Source organism: Sinocyclocheilus grahami, unplaced genomic scaffold (assembly GCF_001515645.1).
Source record: "Sinocyclocheilus grahami isolate Dianchi unplaced genomic scaffold, SAMN03320097.WGS_v1.1 scaffold161.1, whole genome shotgun sequence".
In the NCBI taxonomy this organism is placed as follows: domain Eukaryota; kingdom Metazoa; phylum Chordata; class Actinopteri; order Cypriniformes; family Cyprinidae; genus Sinocyclocheilus; species Sinocyclocheilus grahami.
The window spans coordinates 1,413,615-1,433,730 of record NW_015505340.1 but is presented as its reverse complement, the minus strand read 5'-3'; the positions used below and the strand labels follow the sequence as shown (position 1 = coordinate 1,433,730).

General features: G+C 36.0%; 1 protein-coding gene across 2 annotated transcripts in view; it reads left to right on the top strand.

The window, feature by feature from the left end:
• LOC107592942 (sterile alpha motif domain-containing protein 12-like) overlaps positions 1-18,006 on the top strand; it is a 90,591-nt gene extending 72,585 nt beyond the window's left edge. For both annotated transcript variants that reach the window (XM_016282530.1, XM_016282529.1), the window contains exon 5: positions 17,047-18,006. In XM_016282530.1, the coding sequence (XP_016138016.1) occupies positions 17,047-17,069 (23 nt within the window). In that variant the 3' untranslated portion in view covers positions 17,070-18,006. The remainder of the gene's footprint in view (positions 1-17,046) is intronic.
• Positions 18,007-20,116: the final 2,110 nt, after the last annotated feature.

The window sequence follows — 20,116 nt, the reverse complement described above, 5'->3', positions numbered from 1 at the left end:
TTATGTGTTTACTGCTATTGTGCTTTCCATAATAGATGATTTCTTAAGAAAATTGCACTCTATGATATCAACAAGTCAATCTACAGAGCTTGTGGATGCATTTGTTAGAAACTGGTATTTTCCTGCACAGTATTTCTGAGGCTCACCTTCAATACAGTATTGGAATAGTGGGACTCATATTCAAGCATGCGATTCATACACAGCTGGAGTCTTGCTCTGAAACTGCCAGCACACACAAATGATTATACTTTAAGTCAAGTCACCTATATTTATATAGTGCCTTATACATTACTGATTGTAGTGTATAACAGGAAAATAGTTCAAATAATTTTGGAATAAGCATGTTTGCATAATTACATCTATTGAAGTACAAATGTGTAAAGAGCGTTTACCTCATTTTTGCATACTTTTATTACCTAATTTTTAGGTGGGGAACTTTAAGCTTAGGCTCTGAAAGGTTTTGCTCAATCCCGTCTATTAAGGGCAGTAAAGCACATCTGTCTACACATGTACAAATCTCCCATTCATATAATGATGTATGAGTGGCATATATGTCAATTTGTGAATTTATTTTTGATTGTAATTGCCATTATTACTGCTTTTAAAGGAAAATTCTGGGCTGGGTTCAAAACAAGTTCAGCTCTGTTGATTCTTTCAGTTGCCACAGACAAAAATTTTTATTAATTTTTTTAAAAGTTTTGGATTAAAAAGTCATAAATTAATTTCCATGCTTATAGACAGCATTTCAAAGATTTATTTGAATGACACCCAGGACATCCCTTTAATAAATATTTTAAGTTATTGATTGTATTTGACTATGGATTGTTCTTCATAGTCACAAATTGTTGACTCCACTAACACCTAAAATAATTTTTCCCCTTTTTTCTTTTTTTTTTCCAATTATCATTAAAATGTTGGATGTCTCAGAAGCTAGTGTAAATGTGCCATGCTGCTCAAATTCATCTGACGAGGAAAGACTAATTTTCCTCTCCCTTAATGAAGAGTGAAATCCTGCCATTTTCCGTTGCTGCTGCTTTGTGTGCCAACGCATCCTCCCTTCAGACCGAAGCTTTCCAAATACATTTGGAGATCTTCAGCATAGAATCACCAATTACAGACATTATATTTAGACAGATGCAAGCTACATTTACACACTGAGCAAAATACTCCGACCTAATCATTGTTATTAATGTGCTGCTCATTAACTATATTTCTGAATATTTTGTTTATGCTGAGTCCTATCTAATCACATTATGCGTAGATAAATAGTCTGTTGGTGTTAGCTTTGACATTGGTGTTGTTTGCTTCAACGATCGTGGCTTTGAGCATCACATATTATGATTTTCCACTCTGCAATATAAGATATTATGCTTTTAACCTCTTAGATAAGGACTAAACTACTATACAGCCCTTCATCTTGAAAAGCAAAATCTCTGATTTGACAAAAAAAAAAAAAAGCCTTGATATACCCTAATTTGATCATGCTAAGTTCAAAAATGTTCATAAAACTTTCCATTATGTACTGGATTTTTTTAATTTTTTTCACAAAATAAGAAATACATTTTTTTCATTGTATTCATCAGCTTTAATGGACTCAGCAGTCAAATGTTAAAAGTGTCAGTTTTAATGACAACGCATTCAAAATGTTTAATTTAAGTTCTGCAAAGGAGGTGAAAAGTTTATAAAAACAAGTTTATATATAAATAAGCTTTTTTTCACAAAATGACTTTTTTTCACTCTTTGGGTATAATAAAACACCAACGTAAGGGTCATGTTTGCATTAGGCATAAAATAACGTCTTCATACATGTAAAAATCAGCTGAGAATTGAGTTGTAGTAGTTGTAACCTACTACACGGAAGATGGGAATCGTGTTTTGTGGCAGGGCTGTTTTTTTCTCCTGGTGATTAAAGAATAATACAAGGCATCTTCACCTTACAAATGTTTGACAAAAGCAAAAATACTACGAAATGCTCATAATATTTTGTAAGAAATTGTGATGTTCTAAAACAAAATAGGCACTGTTTTTAGAATGGGTACCCCAAAATTAGTAAGAAACAAGTATTGGATTGGTAGTGCTATGAATGGCATAGAGTCAACATTATGCAAAATTGTATACCACCAGTTTGAGAAGCACTGATATAAACTCCTACTACTGTTTATGAAGTCCACAAGAGCATAGCTCAAAGGGAACATTAACCCAGCAGTGTTCATTGGATCTGCCATGCCTGATTAGATGTGTTATTGGACTGATTTCCGAGCTGGAAATGAGTTGGCTTATTTTCATGGGCTTTTCCGATTTAAAGAGTAATTAGACATCTCTGGTATAGTTTATCTTAGTTTGTGTGTGTGTGTGTGTGTGTGTGTGTGTGTGTGTGTGTGTGTGTGTGTGTGTGTGTGTGTGTGTGCGTGTGTTTGGTCTCTTAATACAATTGGGAGGAAAATAATAGTATCGGTCCATTTCCGTATAGAAGGAAGTGATTATCATTAGGTCCTAAAGAGAAAATGGATTTGAAACCATTTCTGCTTCACCAAGCTCTCCTGATGCCCTTAACAAAAAAGTTTTTGCCACTAGGAAATGTGCTCTTTTTCTCCTTTTTTTCTGTCTGTCTGTCTCTCTCAAGTAAATCTGTCTCACCTTCTTCCTCTTATTTGTGGTAATTATGACTTTGGGGTAAATTCAATGAACAGAATTTAATTTAAAATAAATATTTGTGTAAATTTTCTATTGATCATAGCAGCATTAATTCACCTGATGATGGAGCAGAGCATTATAACCAGGCATATATCTAGATGAGCGCACATTTTGATGATTCAGGTACCTGGATTGGAGTGCTGAAGCACTGAAATAGTGCCGAACATTATTATATTTTACGCCTAGTACATTTTCTCCATTATCTAATTTGCATATTTTTTGTGAATCTGGTGCTAAAACCTGTACATTTCTATCAGTGGGTACAAATCATTCTTAAAGGGATAGTTCACACTAATATTCTGTCATCATTTATTCACCCTCATGTCATTTCAAACCCAGGTTTTGTCCATATAATCAAAGTCAGTGGGTGTCCAGTGTTGTTTTGGACCCCAGTGACTTTTATTGTGTGAACAAAAGTATGAACAAAAATCTTCTTTCTTGTGTTCCACAGAAGAAAAAAAGTCATGTAGGTTTGGAACATGAGGGTGAGTAAATGATGACAACATTTAATTTTTGTATGAACTACCCCTTTAAACTTATTTCACTCTGGGCCTTGATTCCCGGGAACAACTTTTGTGGAAATTGCTTTTGTAAAACAGGCTTTAATGAATTTCCTCTCTCAATTTAGCTTTTTTTTCAGGCGTTGTGTTTTGTGCAAATAAACTGTATTTGTCAATCACACATTTGACATCTGAATGGATTTAAGGGAAAGAGGATGGGAGTTTTGTATTCCTCCATGATTAGTCAGTGTAGTGTGGGTGTCTTATCAGGCAACAAATTTTGGGACAACTTGTTCCTCACTGTTAGTCATTGCGGATTGTGCAAATGTTTCCTTTGCCTTTTCCGTTCCTTTGCCTTTAGCCGAGTGAGAATTACCTGGAGTCACCAGGTTGAATAACACCACTGTCACTTACATTAAACATTTGGCATAATGCTGCTGCTATAAGCTGGAAGCTTTTTTCCCCTCCATTACTGATGGATGAGACTGAAGTTATTATATTCAAAGAGGGAAAAAATGATGTTGCCATGATGGCATGTCTTCCCCAGAGTTATTGTGCTGTCTTATTAATATTTATCATTGAGTTGTTCGGCACATGCCCTTATATGACCCACCCCATAGAGCTGACAGCTGCTAATGTGTTTCAGAATCTACATACAATCTGGTATACACCGTAGGCCATCCAGTTAGTAGTTTTCACTTGAGAGTTTTGAATTCTGTTACTTATTTTTGCTGCTGCAATATTGGAGAAACATATTTAAATAATTACTTGTTCAGGAAAAAAAAGTTGTCTCAGGCATGTTGTCTAGATGCTAAGCTGTTTGTTGATTTAGGTCACTATTTGGAAATGCAAGATTCATATTTTTTATTTTTTGTATTTATGTTCACCTCTGTAACTTTCACGGGGGTCTTCCTGTTATAATGTGACCAAATAAATGTGTAATTAGGCCCAGACTTGCCCTGGCAGAATTTCCGGCCCCTTGAAAACAAACCAGAAGGAAACAAGAGGAAAACATTTAATTGTATGTAATGAAGCAATTCCAACACCCACATGCAAGCAACATTGTTCTCTCTTCTCCCAGACAAATTGATTTTTAAATTAATTACTTACTGTAGAATGTTTTACATGAGGCAGTAGGGCCTGTAATAATCAGAAGGGAGAGCAGGTCTAGGAAGCAAGAGTACGGTTTACTCTTTAAGATGGCTGTGTTTCAATAACGTACCGTTGAATCTTTTGCATTATGCGTTTACACTGTTTAATAAAATCGACTTATGACCTCAGACATTACAGTTGCCTGACATCTATTATGATGGCTGAAACTTGGAAACTTGTCGTATGAGCAACCAGTCAGTAATGATACCAATTGAAGTTTCACAGACTTCACTGAACGTAAATGAGTCAGATGGATTCAGTTAGCGATCTGATTGATTCAGTGAGTTTTCTTGCATTAATTAGGAGTACACAGTAGGGCTGCACGATTAATCGAATGCGATTGTCATGCGCATTTTGTTAGTAAAGCCAGTTCTGTAATCAGCAGTAAATCATCACGTGCTTTCAGATGGAGCAGCATTTACTACACAGAGCCGTAGTTCACTGACAAGTTACACACAAAAAAAATCGCAGACAATTTTATTGCACGATTATAAAATCGAAGAAATCGTTCGTGATAATGACAGCTGTTTGAGTAGCTTCTCAGTGAACTACGGCTCTGTGAAGTAAATGCTACTCCATCTGAAAACATGTGAAAATACCACATTTAATAACATATTTTTACTCCAAACTCCCTTTATAATGCCAGTCGAGTGTTTGAAATATCCTTCTGTGAGATTGTGGCTTCTTACACTGAATAAGGCATGCAACATATTTCATAGTATTCTAAGCAGTGAAGGCATTGCATTATAAATTTTACTTTATTTTAATGAAAATTATAATAATAATAATAACCAAGATAAACCATATGTTGTCATAATCGTGTGTTTATTAGTCACGTTGAATCAATAAAAGCAGTTAAATCTTCTGTTTATCCAGCTACCGCTATAGGCATTTTCTAAGTTTCTTCTGCGAGGCGTATTTGTAATTTCAGCGCGAGAGCGCCCTCTGGCCTTTGGATGGAGATTTACCGCTGATCACAAAACCGTGCTTCACTGAAAGATACGCATGACAATCACAGCTTCTGTCGAATCGCGATTTCGATTTCATTTCGATTTATCGTGCAGCCCTAGTACACAGTGTTTTTTTATTGAATTCAAACAGGAAGCTCACAACAAAGGTAAATCATAGAGAATTTCTTTTGTTGTGACGATGTAGTTCTGGGGCCAGATTCACGAAACATTAAGAAGAAATTTCTTCTTAACTGACATTTTCTTCTTATTTTTTAACTTAAGAAAAAAGTTACGAATATTTTGTATTCCCAAAACTTCATCTTAAGAATATTCTTATCTTTTTTCTTAAGATTGTTCTTAAGACAAAACTTAAGAAGAATTCAAATTCTTGAAAAGAATCTTCTTAAAAATCATCGTAAATAACTTCTTAAATTTAGGACAGCCCCAGACTTGTCTTACATCCCAAACAGTAAGAAAAATGTAATGAATTTATTGGGTTATTTCAAATAAATTGTTATATTTAAGCCTTACATCAACACTAGCTACATATATAGTAGGACTATTAATAGGGATGTGCACGGGTTTTCTGAAGTGACAGCGATGACTGATAATGTAATGATTAGCCTATGTGTGACGCTACTTTTTGCTGACTTCAAAACTCAGTAGCAACTCTTAAAAGAGTCAGATAGGTAGCTTTAATTGCTTATAAATTCGACATAAACTTTGGCAGTATTCAGCACACATGAATGCGCAGGACACGCGTTTGCTGTAGCAGCGCGGACACACATACCAGAAGCGTTCACTCAGATGAGAGCGCAAAAACACAGCACAAAAATGAATGAAACATATCGCTGCAGCTTGAGACAGGCTATTTTAAAAGTAGCTGTTCAAAAACACGGCGCATTAAAAACGTGAAGCTGAGTGCCAGTCAAACTCGCGATGAGAATAATGTGCGTCATGTATTCACTCAGATAACAACTGTTATTTTCTTCTTAAGAAAAAAATTAAGATGTTCTTAAGAATATATTTGAGAACTTACTAAGAATTTTTCAAGAATTGCACTTAAGAACATTCTTACGAACTTCGTGGAATTTTTCTTCAGAAATTTGTTAACTTATTTCTTAAGAAGATTTTCGTGAATCCGGTCCCAGGTTATGAGTGTTGTATTGTGATAATGGAGCTGTTCTGTTTTTAAGGGCTTTTAGAATATCATTTTTTTTTTTTTTTTTTGTTAAGGTCTGTGGTAAACATTTACTTGAAGAGACTTTTCCTGTTTGTTTCCTGTCAACATAAGTGACACACAGCCATACCTGAAATGTGAATTTTGAAACCATTGTGTGATTTTAAAAATGCAAGTCTAACAAGAGCTTCAACTATATCGGATTCATCAAGTTTGTAAACTCACATACTTGCGGAAGTTGTTGTATTTATGTAGCAAATGCCAATTGATATCATGAGTGCGCATGTGCAAGGTCGAAGTAGATTGATATTGTAGCTTATATAGTAGGCTTTTGGTCATAGATTTGTTTGAAATTCCAATACATTAACAATTTTGAGGAAGTGACAACCTTCAGATTGAACTTGAGCTTGATGATTTAATATCTTCAATAATAGTTTTACTAGATAACATCTCATCAAATAAGTGGAAGTGTCAGAGAAAGAGGAAAACTACAATATCCTTTTCCCATATGAAAGATGTCTACTTACTGAGAGGGGTCATTACTCGCCAGTGAACCTCAAGGTTATGAAGATAAATCACTGATTCAAAACATTAGGACTCCTTCCTGGACTAATTTCCTGGTCTCTGTGTTTCATGGCTGTTTAAAGTGTCGAGTCATCAACTTTAAGGGCTCTTTTGAGAGTTTCATCCCTATCAACGAAAGGGTAATGAGATCCAGCACCTTGCTGATTATCACACACCGACCAGAACTTGGCATCACCAGTCGAGACAGGGAACTTCCTAGCCACTTACATGCTTATCAATGTCTAATATAATTGCATCTTTCGACTTAGGAGTCTGGATTGGTTTCATATATGTGGGAGTTATGGACATCACTTTTTTGTATAGCTGTCAAATGGACTTCGCTAACATAGATTCAGTAGTAGTAGATAATTCTCAAGGACAGTGATGGTGTTCACAGTTTGGAGGTTAAATGTGAATGGAGCATTAATCAGTGCTATTATTTATTTTATTTATTTAACATATTGGTATAGCATGTACTAACATTCAAAGGTTTGTGGTTGATACGATTTTTTCAAGTTTTTAAAAGAAGTCTCTTAGTTCACCAAGACTGCATTTATTTGATCAAAAATACAGTAAAACAGGAATGTGAAATGTTTAAAAAATTTAAAAATATCTGTTTTCTATTTTAATATATTTAAAAATGTAGTTTATTACTGTGATGACAAAGCTGAATTTTCAGCAGCCATTACTCCAGTCTTCAGTGTCACACGATCCTTCAGATATCATTTGGAAACTATGACACATTTTGTTTAGGATTCTTTGATAAACATATAGTTCAAAAGAACAGCATTTATTTGGGCATTGGACATTATAAATGTCCTTACTGTCACTTTTGGTCAATTTTATGCACGCTTGCTGCATAAAAGTTTACTGACTTGCACAGCAGTATATATTTTCCACAAGTTTCCACATTTTTACATTTTAAAAAATTGCTAATAACTTAATAAATTAAATGATTACCATGTGACATGTTATAGGCCTTATCAGATTGACAGGTCAAGCAGCCAATCACAGTGTGACTTTTTTTCTATTGCTCACATTCATACCATGCTTTAGGACTTTGTGAGAATGCAATAAGCTAAAAGGAGGCAAAATAGACTTTATCTGCTGGTTTTGATCTTTTAGATAGTGTTTTCTTTTTAGAAAAATGGTTGCTTACACACTATTTAATCTCATATTTTGTAAAATTTGTTTCTAGACTCTAAAAAATGCTGGGTTAAAAACAACAGATTGATGGAATCTGAGAGTTGCTCTCAGATTCCATCAAAAATATCTTAATTTGTGTTCCGAAGATGAACGAAGGTCTTACGGGTTTGAAACGACATGAGGGTGAGTAATTAATGACAGAATTTTCATTTTTGGGTGAACTAACCCTTTAAGTTTCAACCCGTCAAACGCATATCGCGACCACAGCTGCAACAATGGCACATTAGATCAATAGCGCTCCTGTTGAAGTCAGTGGAGCTCACAAAAACTTTGTTACATACAACAGCGAAGTCGCGTCATGTTTCAGTCCTGGTTGTACAATTGTTTGGCGGGAGGTGAAACTTCTGTGGTGGCGCCGGTGCGTCGTTCACATGCGTTTGTAGAAGGCTAGCGTTCCAAGCAGAGGTTAGCTACGATGTACATTTAAACAAAAAAGGAAAAATGTGAGATTACAGATGTTTGACTATTTATACAGTAATAATTTGATAGGAATACAATGTAATACATACCTTAATTTAATTGAGGAAGTTTCCCCAGGAAGTTTTCTCTCAGGACAGAACACAAAATGACCGCTAACAAATGTATCAAGTTTTTACCAGTTTGGCACAGTTTACCCAACATTGGGTTACAATGACCCAGCTGGGTTACAGAAAACCACCCAGCACCTTGATAAAAATGTAAAAAAATAACCCAATAGGCTGAACCCAGCATTTGGGTTAAAAAAAAATAACCCAGCATTTTTTAGTGTACCCTTTATTTTCTGATCCCTTTTTAAGGATACCTTTTGGGAAAAATGCTCCTGAGGCCTAGTTTCCTAATTTTTTCTTTAATGACAATAAATAACGTGAATGGAATTTTGATTTTGGTTGTAATGTTTTGAAAGTCTGAGGTTCTGTGTTTATATGTGAAATGAAATCAGTCTCAGGCAGAGGAAGTTCTTCAGGAACAATGCAGACAGGCACACTCAGGCTAAATAAATTATCACAGGGCTATTTTTAAGTTGAAGTGTAAATGCAGTAATCCTCCAAGCCGGAGCTGAGAAGAGCCTAAATCCAGTGACACATAAGGGAATAAAGCCCTCCCTCATCTCTGCTCAATCTCTCTCTCCTCTCGTACTTTCTGTGTCATCATTCTCATTTTAAATTAGGGATGTTGTTTTATTCCCTCTCAAGTGAACACCAAATGTAAATTCCATTATAAATATCAGCACCACACAAATCACAAAAGAAGAATTTAACTTAATTGATTAAATATTAAAAGACTGTTAAAATGTCATTGCAATGGCGCCACCATAGGCAGAGACAGATTGGGGAATTCGCTAAAAATGCATCCCCTGATAGCATTGTTGGTTTGCACACGCATTGTTTTAGGACCCAAGGAATCTAAATATGTCTGCCGTTACAATGCTTTTTTCAATAATTTGTCAAATTATGGATGCTGTGATCAATACAAATGTATCACCTGCTTTTAATAGGCTGTAATAGCACAATGTGAATAAGGTGAAATCTATAGTCCTTATTTTTGCACTGAAAAGAATGACACTCTCTTTATTTAAACAACACAGTGCTATTTTAACGCATATTTAAACTGGATTGCAGGTGGTTTGTGAATAAAAAAGTGGTGGAACTTTAACGTTTACCCCTGACCTTTCCTTTGTGGCCGTTGCACCTCCTATATAGAGTTTGTTGTATTTTTGTGTAAGATTCAGCCTCTACTAATGGAATCTAATAGCACATAATGACTTGCTGTTAATCATCAGCTGAAGGTTAGTTTTACAAGGTTAACGATGGTGGGGAGAGTGTATGCATGTGGGCTCAGGTCCTTGGGTATCTATCAATGTCAGTTAAGGCTGAGCGGCACGCTTCATTGAAACTGCGGCCATAACTGCTACAGCATCCCTAAGTGGAATCCCTAAAGTTACAACGGTCTTTGGTATTGTTCATGGACTTCATGGTCTCTGCTGATTCTACTGATGAAATTGTTGCTCAACATTTAAATAGTCAGGTCCAGTGTTTGCTGTAAGCTGGTCCTGCTATGCACTATCAGAGTTCCTCCTGAACCCTCCACCTCCCCCAGTTCCACCTGTCTAGATCTGTGACATGATTTATGTATGCCTATTCATGCAGCAGCCACATATCTTACATGCTCACAGTAGCATTTCTGTGTATTTATTGGCAGTAGCAAGTCCATAGTTGCTTTGCAGCAGGAATGTGCATAGCAGATCTAGTCTGCCAAGACTACAGATCCATTAGCATGCTAAAACAAAATAATATATGATTTAATAATAATATTATTTATATTTATTAAAATATTAATACAATATATTCTACATTATAATATATTATTATTCGTATAAATAAATATGCATTTAAATGTACATATATAAAGAATTTACCATAAATTGCATAGAAGAGTAGAGAGAATATGAGAGTAGGCTGTAAAAGTCTCATTTTGTTCATCCCCTCTTCATCACTTCATCCTTCTCAAGCCTTCACTGCCTTGTGGTCTACAAAGCATAGGATGTTGTGCAGGAGAGAGGAGTGAAGGAATGGGAGATGCTCAGGCATTTTATGGTAGACACAACAGAGCAAATTACTACATAAGTAGACCCATTTATTTCACCTAGTACAGATACAGCAATCTTTTGTTTGTTGTTGGAAATCAGGGCAGAGAGAAGAAGAAAACTTATAAGTTGCAGCAGAACAGGACGACCTATTTACGCCTTTGCAGTGTACAAGGAAGAATGCATTGAACGTATTGTACTTACTGTAAATGTGGTAGTCTGTAAATGTTTTACCCTTGCAGGCAGAAATTGCAGAACTATAGAGGGTACAGTGTGACAGATGGGACCTGTGGATGAAAATATATATGTGTGAACAGAACAGATGATGCATTAGGGTGTAACTAGTCATGCAAACATAAATCCATCCAATTCAAGCCTCTTGAAAATGAGCCTCAGATAACATTTTGAGGATGAAGTGATCACATTATTAAATGAAAAATGAATGATAAATCCATACAGCATCCCAGCCATGCTAAAATACATTAGATTGCTTCAAGCTCAAATTTCTCTGTAGGACAATCCTTTATTATGGAATTTATGTATGGACAAGGGGCTTGATGGGGCTTCTTTAATGTGTTATTTTTTATATATAGTTAAGAATTTACATTAGCTGTGATACCATTTAAAAGTCTGGGGTAAGTAAAATTTTAAAATAAGAAATTAATACTTTTATTCAGCAAGGATGCATTCAATTGATAAAAAGTGACAGTAAAGATATTTATAATTTACAAAAGATTTCTATTTTTTTAAACAAATACAGTTCTGTTGAAATTCTGTTCAGCAAAGATTCCTGGAAAGAAAATGTCATGATTTCCACAAAACATTGATAATAATGAGAACCATTATTAATAATTTAGAACCAGTAATAATTGAGTATCAAATCAACATATTATTTTTCTATTAAAAGCAGTAATGGCTGCTGAAAATTCAGCTTTGCCATCACAGGAATAAATTACATTTTAAAAATATTTGAAAAGAGGTTAGCACTTTATGTTACAGTACGTGTACTTCCCTGGTACATACATGGTAAATATCTTGTACCTACAGGCAAATGAGTGGTAACACAAGGTACTTACCTGAAGTGTATACATGGTAACAAATAAGAAACACGGCTGTGCTTAACAGTCGTACATGCATGGCAATTAGTTTGTACATACAGACAAGTGTGGGTAATAACGGTCACTTACAGGTAGTGCCCGTACATGGTAACTAATTAGATACTTTACTGTACTTACTAATGTATATACATGGTAAATATGTAGTACTTACGAACAAGTGGGTACAAATCGGCATGTCCGTACAGTATAAACATGGACCAAGGTACTTATTGAGTAATTGATGGTAGGTGCCATTGCAGTTAACTTGCCTTATCTGATTCTGATTAACACTGATTCGCTTAACTAATTGGTCCAATAGGGGTTTTTGATGATGTACATTCGTAATAGTTATGTGTGTAGTATTTTGGAATTATACAGTAGCTACCAGACTCATATTTGCACTTACAACTCCTGATTGTCATGTTTCTAAATCACTATTTAAAAGGGCTGTGCCTGCTAAGTATTAACACTATGCAGTGCTGCACAGTTACTGCCGTGTTCCCAACCTCCAAACTGCAATGGCACCTATCATCAATTACTCAATAAGTACCTTGGTCCATGTTTATACCCCCCAACTTGAGTACCGCATAACGTATTCTGTACATTAACTAATAGTTACATACACCAGTACGTACATAGGAAGTATATGGAAATAGGACTGTAAAATAAAGTGCACCATTTTACATAAACATTACACAGGAATTACCAGTTCTTCAAACTTTGTTAAACTTTACCATGTATATACCATTAGTAAGTATAGTAATGTGTCTTATTAGTTACCATATACTGACACTGCCTGTAAGTGACTGTTATTACACACACTTGTTTGTAAGTACTACATATTTACCACGTGTATACCAAGTACAGTATGTGTCTTGTTTGTTACCACATAATACCACATTTTTCTGTAGGTGCTTTACCATGTACATATCATTAGTTTGTACAGTAATATGTCTTAGTAGTTACCATATACGGATACTGTAAGGACATGCCTGTTCGTACCCACTTGTCCGTAAGTACTATATATTTACCATGTATATACATTAGTAAGTACAGTAAAGTATCTAATTAGTTACCATGTACGGGCACTACCTGTAAGTGACCGTTATTACCCACACTTGTCTGTATGTACAATCTAATTACCATGCATGTACGACTTAAATACATCCGTGTTTCTTATTCGTTACTATGTACATACACTTCAGGTAAGTACCTTGTGTTACCACTCATTTGCCTGTAGGTACAAGATATTTACCATGTATGTACCAGGGAAGTACACGTACTGTAAAATAAAGTGCTACCGAGAAGTCTTTCAAAAATATTTAAAAAACCTTATGGACCCCAAATTTCGAATGTTAGTGTAGGTTACGCCAATATGTTTAGTAAACTAATAGCACTGATTCATGTTCCGTTCACATTTATGAAGTGCATTAACCTCTGCTGCAGTTTCAGGTCCAATCAAATGGGAAAGAATAAAACTATAATAATCTAACTTCAGAGTTTGTGAGCATTGCCTCGGGTCATTTGCCGAAACAGAAGTTGTGCATGTCAGAGACACCCTTACAGTCATCCAATCAGAGCACATCTTGACTACACTACAAAGGGAAGAGCTGTCAGTTTTTGGTGGTGCTGCAAAAGCTCAGGGTTATGTTAGGCAAGGAGGAGAATCTGGTGTTGAGGCAGGCGAGGGTTGTGCTCTGATTCAATAACACTGGTAAGAACTCATTATGAATGCATAGGTAGCCTCCAGCTTCTGTTTCTCCTGAGCTTTCCAGGATTCCTGGCTCTCTATTTTTCTCCCTCTTCCTCTCCACTCTCTCCCACACCATTCTCATGGCTTCTCAACTGTGATGTATTTGAATCCGATCGATCATTTCGACTAATGCTGAGAAGAATTGATGTGGAACAGAGAATGAAAAAGATCATCGTCATCGTTTTCCCCCTTTAATGTGCTATATATATCACATCAAGGAAGGGTTGCATTGATAAACATCTGGTTCTTTTGACAGGAGTTCAAGTATTTTATAAAAGCAGTCTTGGTGCACTGAATCTAAACTACAGGGATGCAGGTTTTGCTGCGAGAGCCCAGCAGCATGAGCAGATCTCATTGTTTCAGAACTGCCTTGTGCAGAGAGGCAGAGAATGGAGCGGTTCCTCGGTACAGTTCTCCCGCTGTCACATTCAGCCTGTGATAATTAATCAGAGAGCAGAGAATGAATCAAAAGAACAGAAAAGGGGAATGACTCATTTGCAATGATTTTTTGTAATTCGCTGCTCTTGTTCAGTCTTGCTGGGATTGCTCTGTTAAACGGTATCCATTGAAATTGTGGTACAGTGATATTGTTCTAGTCTCAGACATTCAGGTTCAAGGTTGACCGAATCATTTTCAGCAGAAGAAATACAATAGACCATTTTTGATACAATTGATCTAAAATTACGGTACATTTAAAACCCCTTACAAAAATATTACTATTATGTGGTGATGGTGTCAGATGGAATGCCATAAAATTTTGACTTCTACCATGGTACTGAATGGTTATCATATTTAAATACCAATCTGGCTTCTCAAGAATACCATAGTACTACCAAGGCAAATGTCCGTAAGTGTGTGTGTGTGTGTGTGTGCTTTTTTTAAAAAGTGTATTTACAGGCTACTTTAATTCAACACTTACAAGTATTAAGAAATACCATATTACCATGTTTTTCTGACATTTACCATAGTGGTTTTAAGGTACATTTATAAGTACCTTTGAGTACCATGTAAATAGTACAAATTTCAGTACCATGGTATTACCTTCCCTTGTGAAAATTAACCATGGTTTTATTATAGTTGAAGTGTAGTAACCATGTTTTACTTCAAATACCATGGTTAAACTATGGTTAGTGTAGCAAACCCATAGTTAATTTGTGTTACCATGATTTAACTATAGTAACCATACTTTTTTTGTAAAGAAAAAACCTTGGCAATAATATTCAAAAGGCCATTGTGGTATATGGTATCAGATACTGAATGATTTCTGTTCTCATATTTACATGGTACTCAAGTTAGTTTTCAAAAAATGCTATACAATCACTATGGTAAATGTTTAAAAACAATGGAAGTGCCATGGTAAAAAAAAAAAGCCACAGTATTTTTTTCATAAGGGTAATATGTCCATAAAATCCATGGTATTACCATGGTACTTTTTGTTACTTTTTTGTTAGTGAAGATGTCTGTACTGTACATCAATTTTGTTCAGTTTTTTCTATGATGTTGATGGCTGTCGAGCAGCACCCTTTGACTAGATGTAGAGATGATTGTGTTTGTTTGTGTGTGTGTGTGTGTGTCTGTGTTCCATTGTGAATCTAAATATGTACCTGTCTCTGGGCAGCATGTCAGTAGTCCTTGGCAAATTGAAGGAAAATTCCTTACCTTGATTTGCAACAAACAAAAAACGGACGGCTTTATCATTCAGCTGAACCTCCAGAGCCACCTCCCTCTTCCCCTTTCCTCGACAACAGCGTAGTACATGGCTGTTTGGAATGGAGAGCCTGTGTACGCTGCTTTGACAGCTTGTCAGGCCATCCCATGATAATGAATTTCAAATGCTAGATATGCTCTCTATAGCCAGCAGCCAGTGTGTTCTTACACTGTTTGTGCTCTAACAGGGTGATCTACGGAAGCTCATGTAGTGTGTGTGTGTGTGTGTGTGTGTGTGTGTGTGTGTGTGGATGCCTAATACAAGCTATATCACAACATGATTCATACATAAGATTTATTATGGTGAATTCATACTTGTACTACCATCTGAATGTCACAGATGTCATATGTCAGTTAAATCGGCTTTCGGATCTTCGTTTTTCTCATTGTCTTTTCTTTCTTCTCCCTGTCTTTCTCTTCTAAAGGTCAAATGAGCTTCTCTGAGAGCTTCTTTGCTGCTGAATGCTGGGATAGTGCCTCTGCTATCGATTCACCATTTTGTGTTTTATTTTCCTCTTTTTCCCATCTTGTCGCACTCTGTATCTTTTACTGTCTTTTCCATCTGGACTCACTTTTGTATCAGTTCATCTGTTTGTTTCTACACATGTGCTTTATGTTCTTCCCCTAATTTTTATCCCCCACTTCAGTATGTACTTCCCATTTAATTTCCATCTCTCTTCGGGGGACAGTTTTATTGCTCGGAGGTTATTCTTTCATAGTTCATGAGACTTTAATGGGGTTTTCAGATATATTTCAATTAAGTATCAACATCATCTCAGATGTTTCTCATAAAATTCCTTTAGGAGAATAAAAAAAGTAAGTTATTGACAGTGAGAATATAGAGCTGTAAAACTAATGTGGAAAGCATAAAGTAGTTAATTTAATGTGAAATATAATATAATTTTAATATTGAAAATAAATACTACTAAATAATACTATTAATTTCTAGCAATAGTTTGATGAGAAATATTTGAGTTCATCTTGAAATATCTGTTGACCAAAGGTTTTAGCATCTTGGCAAAACTGAGTACATCTTGTTTATACATAAATCTGATTAATAAGTGGGACATTGTTGCGTTCTTTTCTGAACCTCTAGAGTAGATACGTGTGAGACTAGGGGTTTTTTTCCGTAGGAAACTCTTCTCAATAGGAAAGTCTTCTTATGCCCTACATTTATTTTAATTGGGCTTTTAATGCTAATAGGCAGCTGTTTTATTGCTCAATGGATATAAAATAAAGACATCAAGGTTTTCTACTTGATATTAGAACATGCCATGGTTTTTCTCTCATTCGGGAGGTCAGGGACTGATGTTGGGCAAAGGGGTCTGGATCATTCATGTTAAAGGTGTTCAGTGGTGTTCAGTTCTGGGCTTTATGCAGGCCAGTCAAGTTCTTCCACTCCAGACTTGGTAACCATTTCTTTATGGACCTCGCTGTGTCATGGGACTGAAAGGGCCCCTGTTTTGTCTTCACTGGAATTAGAGTCTAGCCAAAACCCATTAATTAGAGGGCCAAGTATTGTATTAAAGATATCATATTTATGACAATCCTCCTCTCCCTCATTCTAAGTAATTTCTCCGTAATCTCCTCTGTAATTTCTCTATATTAATTTTCTGTCTGTTGTTTGTGCTTGTGTTCCTCTCTCATGTCTTTTCTCTGTTCTGTGTTTTTCCTCTGCAGCCTCTCTGGAGAGTTCACCGTAACTTGAGCATTCCTGGAGATCCTCTGTTCCTTGTCCATCTTCTCAGACGTCCACAGCACACACCAGACTCTGCGGTCTTCCTTCAGTCCAGTTCTCTTAAAACTCTCCTAAAGCAGATCTAGACCCTCCCTCTGACAGTCCTAAAAATGGATTCAACTGATCTTCAGTAGCTCTTTACAGCATATCAGATCCAAACTCGAAAAATCGCCTGGACTACTGATGTTCTCTTTTGGACAATGTGAAAGACCTGCTGCTGAATTATCTTGTTTGTTGTATGTAATCCTTTCTTCCTGGCAGTGCTCAGCACACAGCCTGTTAGCAAATCAGACTAGCATGATGTTCTATGACATGCCCTGGACTTCCTGGACCAGTACGGAAGAACAGTATCTATCTATCTGTCTGTCTGTCTAGATAGCTGTCTGGCTAACTAGCTATCTATAGCTAATTTGTCTATCTGTCTATTTAGCTAGCTAGCTAGCTAATGAGCTATCTGTATATCTAACTTGTTTATCTAGCTATCTGTAATTGAAATTTACATTTATAGCTAGCTATGTAGCTTATTAGCTATCTAGATAGGTAATCAAGCTGTCTAGCTGGCTTTCTAGCTATCTCTTCACCTGTTAATATTCTAACGAAATAGCAACATGTGGACTCCACCCTTTGCATTTCTGAATATTGCTCGTCTCTTCCTCTCTCTTTTGTCTGCAGTCTCTTAGTATAATGTAAACTGTCTGGTCGGCTTGCTTGGTTAGTTGTCTCTTTGTCTTTCTGTCCCCAAGCTTGAATTCCCTCGCCGTCCATCAAAAGCAAGATCCTGCAATTACGTATCCCGTAGACTGAACTGCACTGTGACTGTGACCAGGTCTCTTAAAAGACAAGCCCACCCTTCTACAGGGAGCTGCGTTCCACCCCAAATCCTTCTTTCATCACTGGACCAAATGTATTATACTCTCATCTCTTGATCCGGAGAGGTTGACCGAATCATTTTCAGCAGAAGAAATACAATAGACCATTTTTGATACAATTGATCTAAAATTACGGTACATTTAAAACCCCTTACAAAAATATTACTATTATGTGGTGATGGTGTCAGATGGAATGCCATAAAATTTTGACTTCTACCATGGTACTGAATGGTTATCATATTTAAATACCAATCTGGCTTCTCAAGAATACCATAGTACTACCAAGGCAAATGTCCGTAAGTGTGTGTGTGTGTGTGTGTGCTTTTTTTAAAAAGTGTATTTACAGGCTACTTTAATTCAACACTTACAAGTATTAAGAAATACCATATTACCATGTTTTTCTGACATTTACCATAGTGGTTTTAAGGTACATTTATAAGTACCTTTGAGTACCATGTAAATAGTACAAATTTCAGTACCATGGTATTACCTTCCCTTGTGAAAATTAACCATGGTTTTATTATAGTTGAAGTGTAGTAACCATGTTTTACTTCAAATACCATGGTTAAACTATGGTTAGTGTAGCAAACCCATAGTTAATTTGTGTTACCATGATTTAACTATAGTAACCATACTTTTTTTGTAAAGAAAAAACCTTGGCAATAATATTCAAAAGGCCATTGTGGTATATGGTATCAGATACTGAATGATTTCTGTTCTCATATTTACATGGTACTCAAGTTAGTTTTCAAAAAATGCTATACAATCACTATGGTAAATGTTTAAAAACAATGGAAGTGCCATGGTAAAAAAAAAAAGCCACAGTATTTTTTTCATAAGGGTAATATGTCCATAAAATCCATGGTATTACCATGGTACTTTTTGTTACTTTTTTGTTAGTGAAGATGTCTGTACTGTACATCAATTTTGTTCAGTTTTTTCTATGATGTTGATGGCTGTCGAGCAGCACCCTTTGACTAGATGTAGAGATGATTGTGTTTGTTTGTGTGTGTGTGTGTGTGTCTGTGTTCCATTGTGAATCTAAATATGTACCTGTCTCTGGGCAGCATGTCAGTAGTCCTTGGCAAATTGAAGGAAAATTCCTTACCTTGATTTGCAACAAACAAAAAACGGACGGCTTTATCATTCAGCTGAACCTCCAGAGCCACCTCCCTCTTCCCCTTTCCTCGACAACAGCGTAGTACATGGCTGTTTGGAATGGAGAGCCTGTGTACGCTGCTTTGACAGCTTGTCAGGCCATCCCATGATAATGAATTTCAAATGCTAGATATGCTCTCTATAGCCAGCAGCCAGTGTGTTCTTACACTGTTTGTGCTCTAACAGGGTGATCTACGGAAGCTCATGTAGTGTGTGTGTGTGTGTGTGTGTGTGTGTGTGTGTGTGTGGATGCCTAATACAAGCTATATCACAACATGATTCATACATAAGATTTATTATGGTGAATTCATACTTGTACTACCATCTGAATGTCACAGATGTCATATGTCAGTTAAATCGGCTTTCGGATCTTCGTTTTTCTCATTGTCTTTTCTTTCTTCTCCCTGTCTTTCTCTTCTAAAGGTCAAATGAGCTTCTCTGAGAGCTTCTTTGCTGCTGAATGCTGGGATAGTGCCTCTGCTATCGATTCACCATTTTGTGTTTTATTTTCCTCTTTTTCCCATCTTGTCGCACTCTGTATCTTTTACTGTCTTTTCCATCTGGACTCACTTTTGTATCAGTTCATCTGTTTGTTTCTACACATGTGCTTTATGTTCTTCCCCTAATTTTTATCCCCCACTTCAGTATGTACTTCCCATTTAATTTCCATCTCTCTTCGGGGGACAGTTTTATTGCTCGGAGGTTATTCTTTCATAGTTCATGAGACTTTAATGGGGTTTTCAGATATATTTCAATTAAGTATCAACATCATCTCAGATGTTTCTCATAAAATTCCTTTAGGAGAATAAAAAAAGTAAGTTATTGACAGTGAGAATATAGAGCTGTAAAACTAATGTGGAAAGCATAAAGTAGTTAATTTAATGTGAAATATAATATAATTTTAATATTGAAAATAAATACTACTAAATAATACTATTAATTTCTAGCAATAGTTTGATGAGAAATATTTGAGTTCATCTTGAAA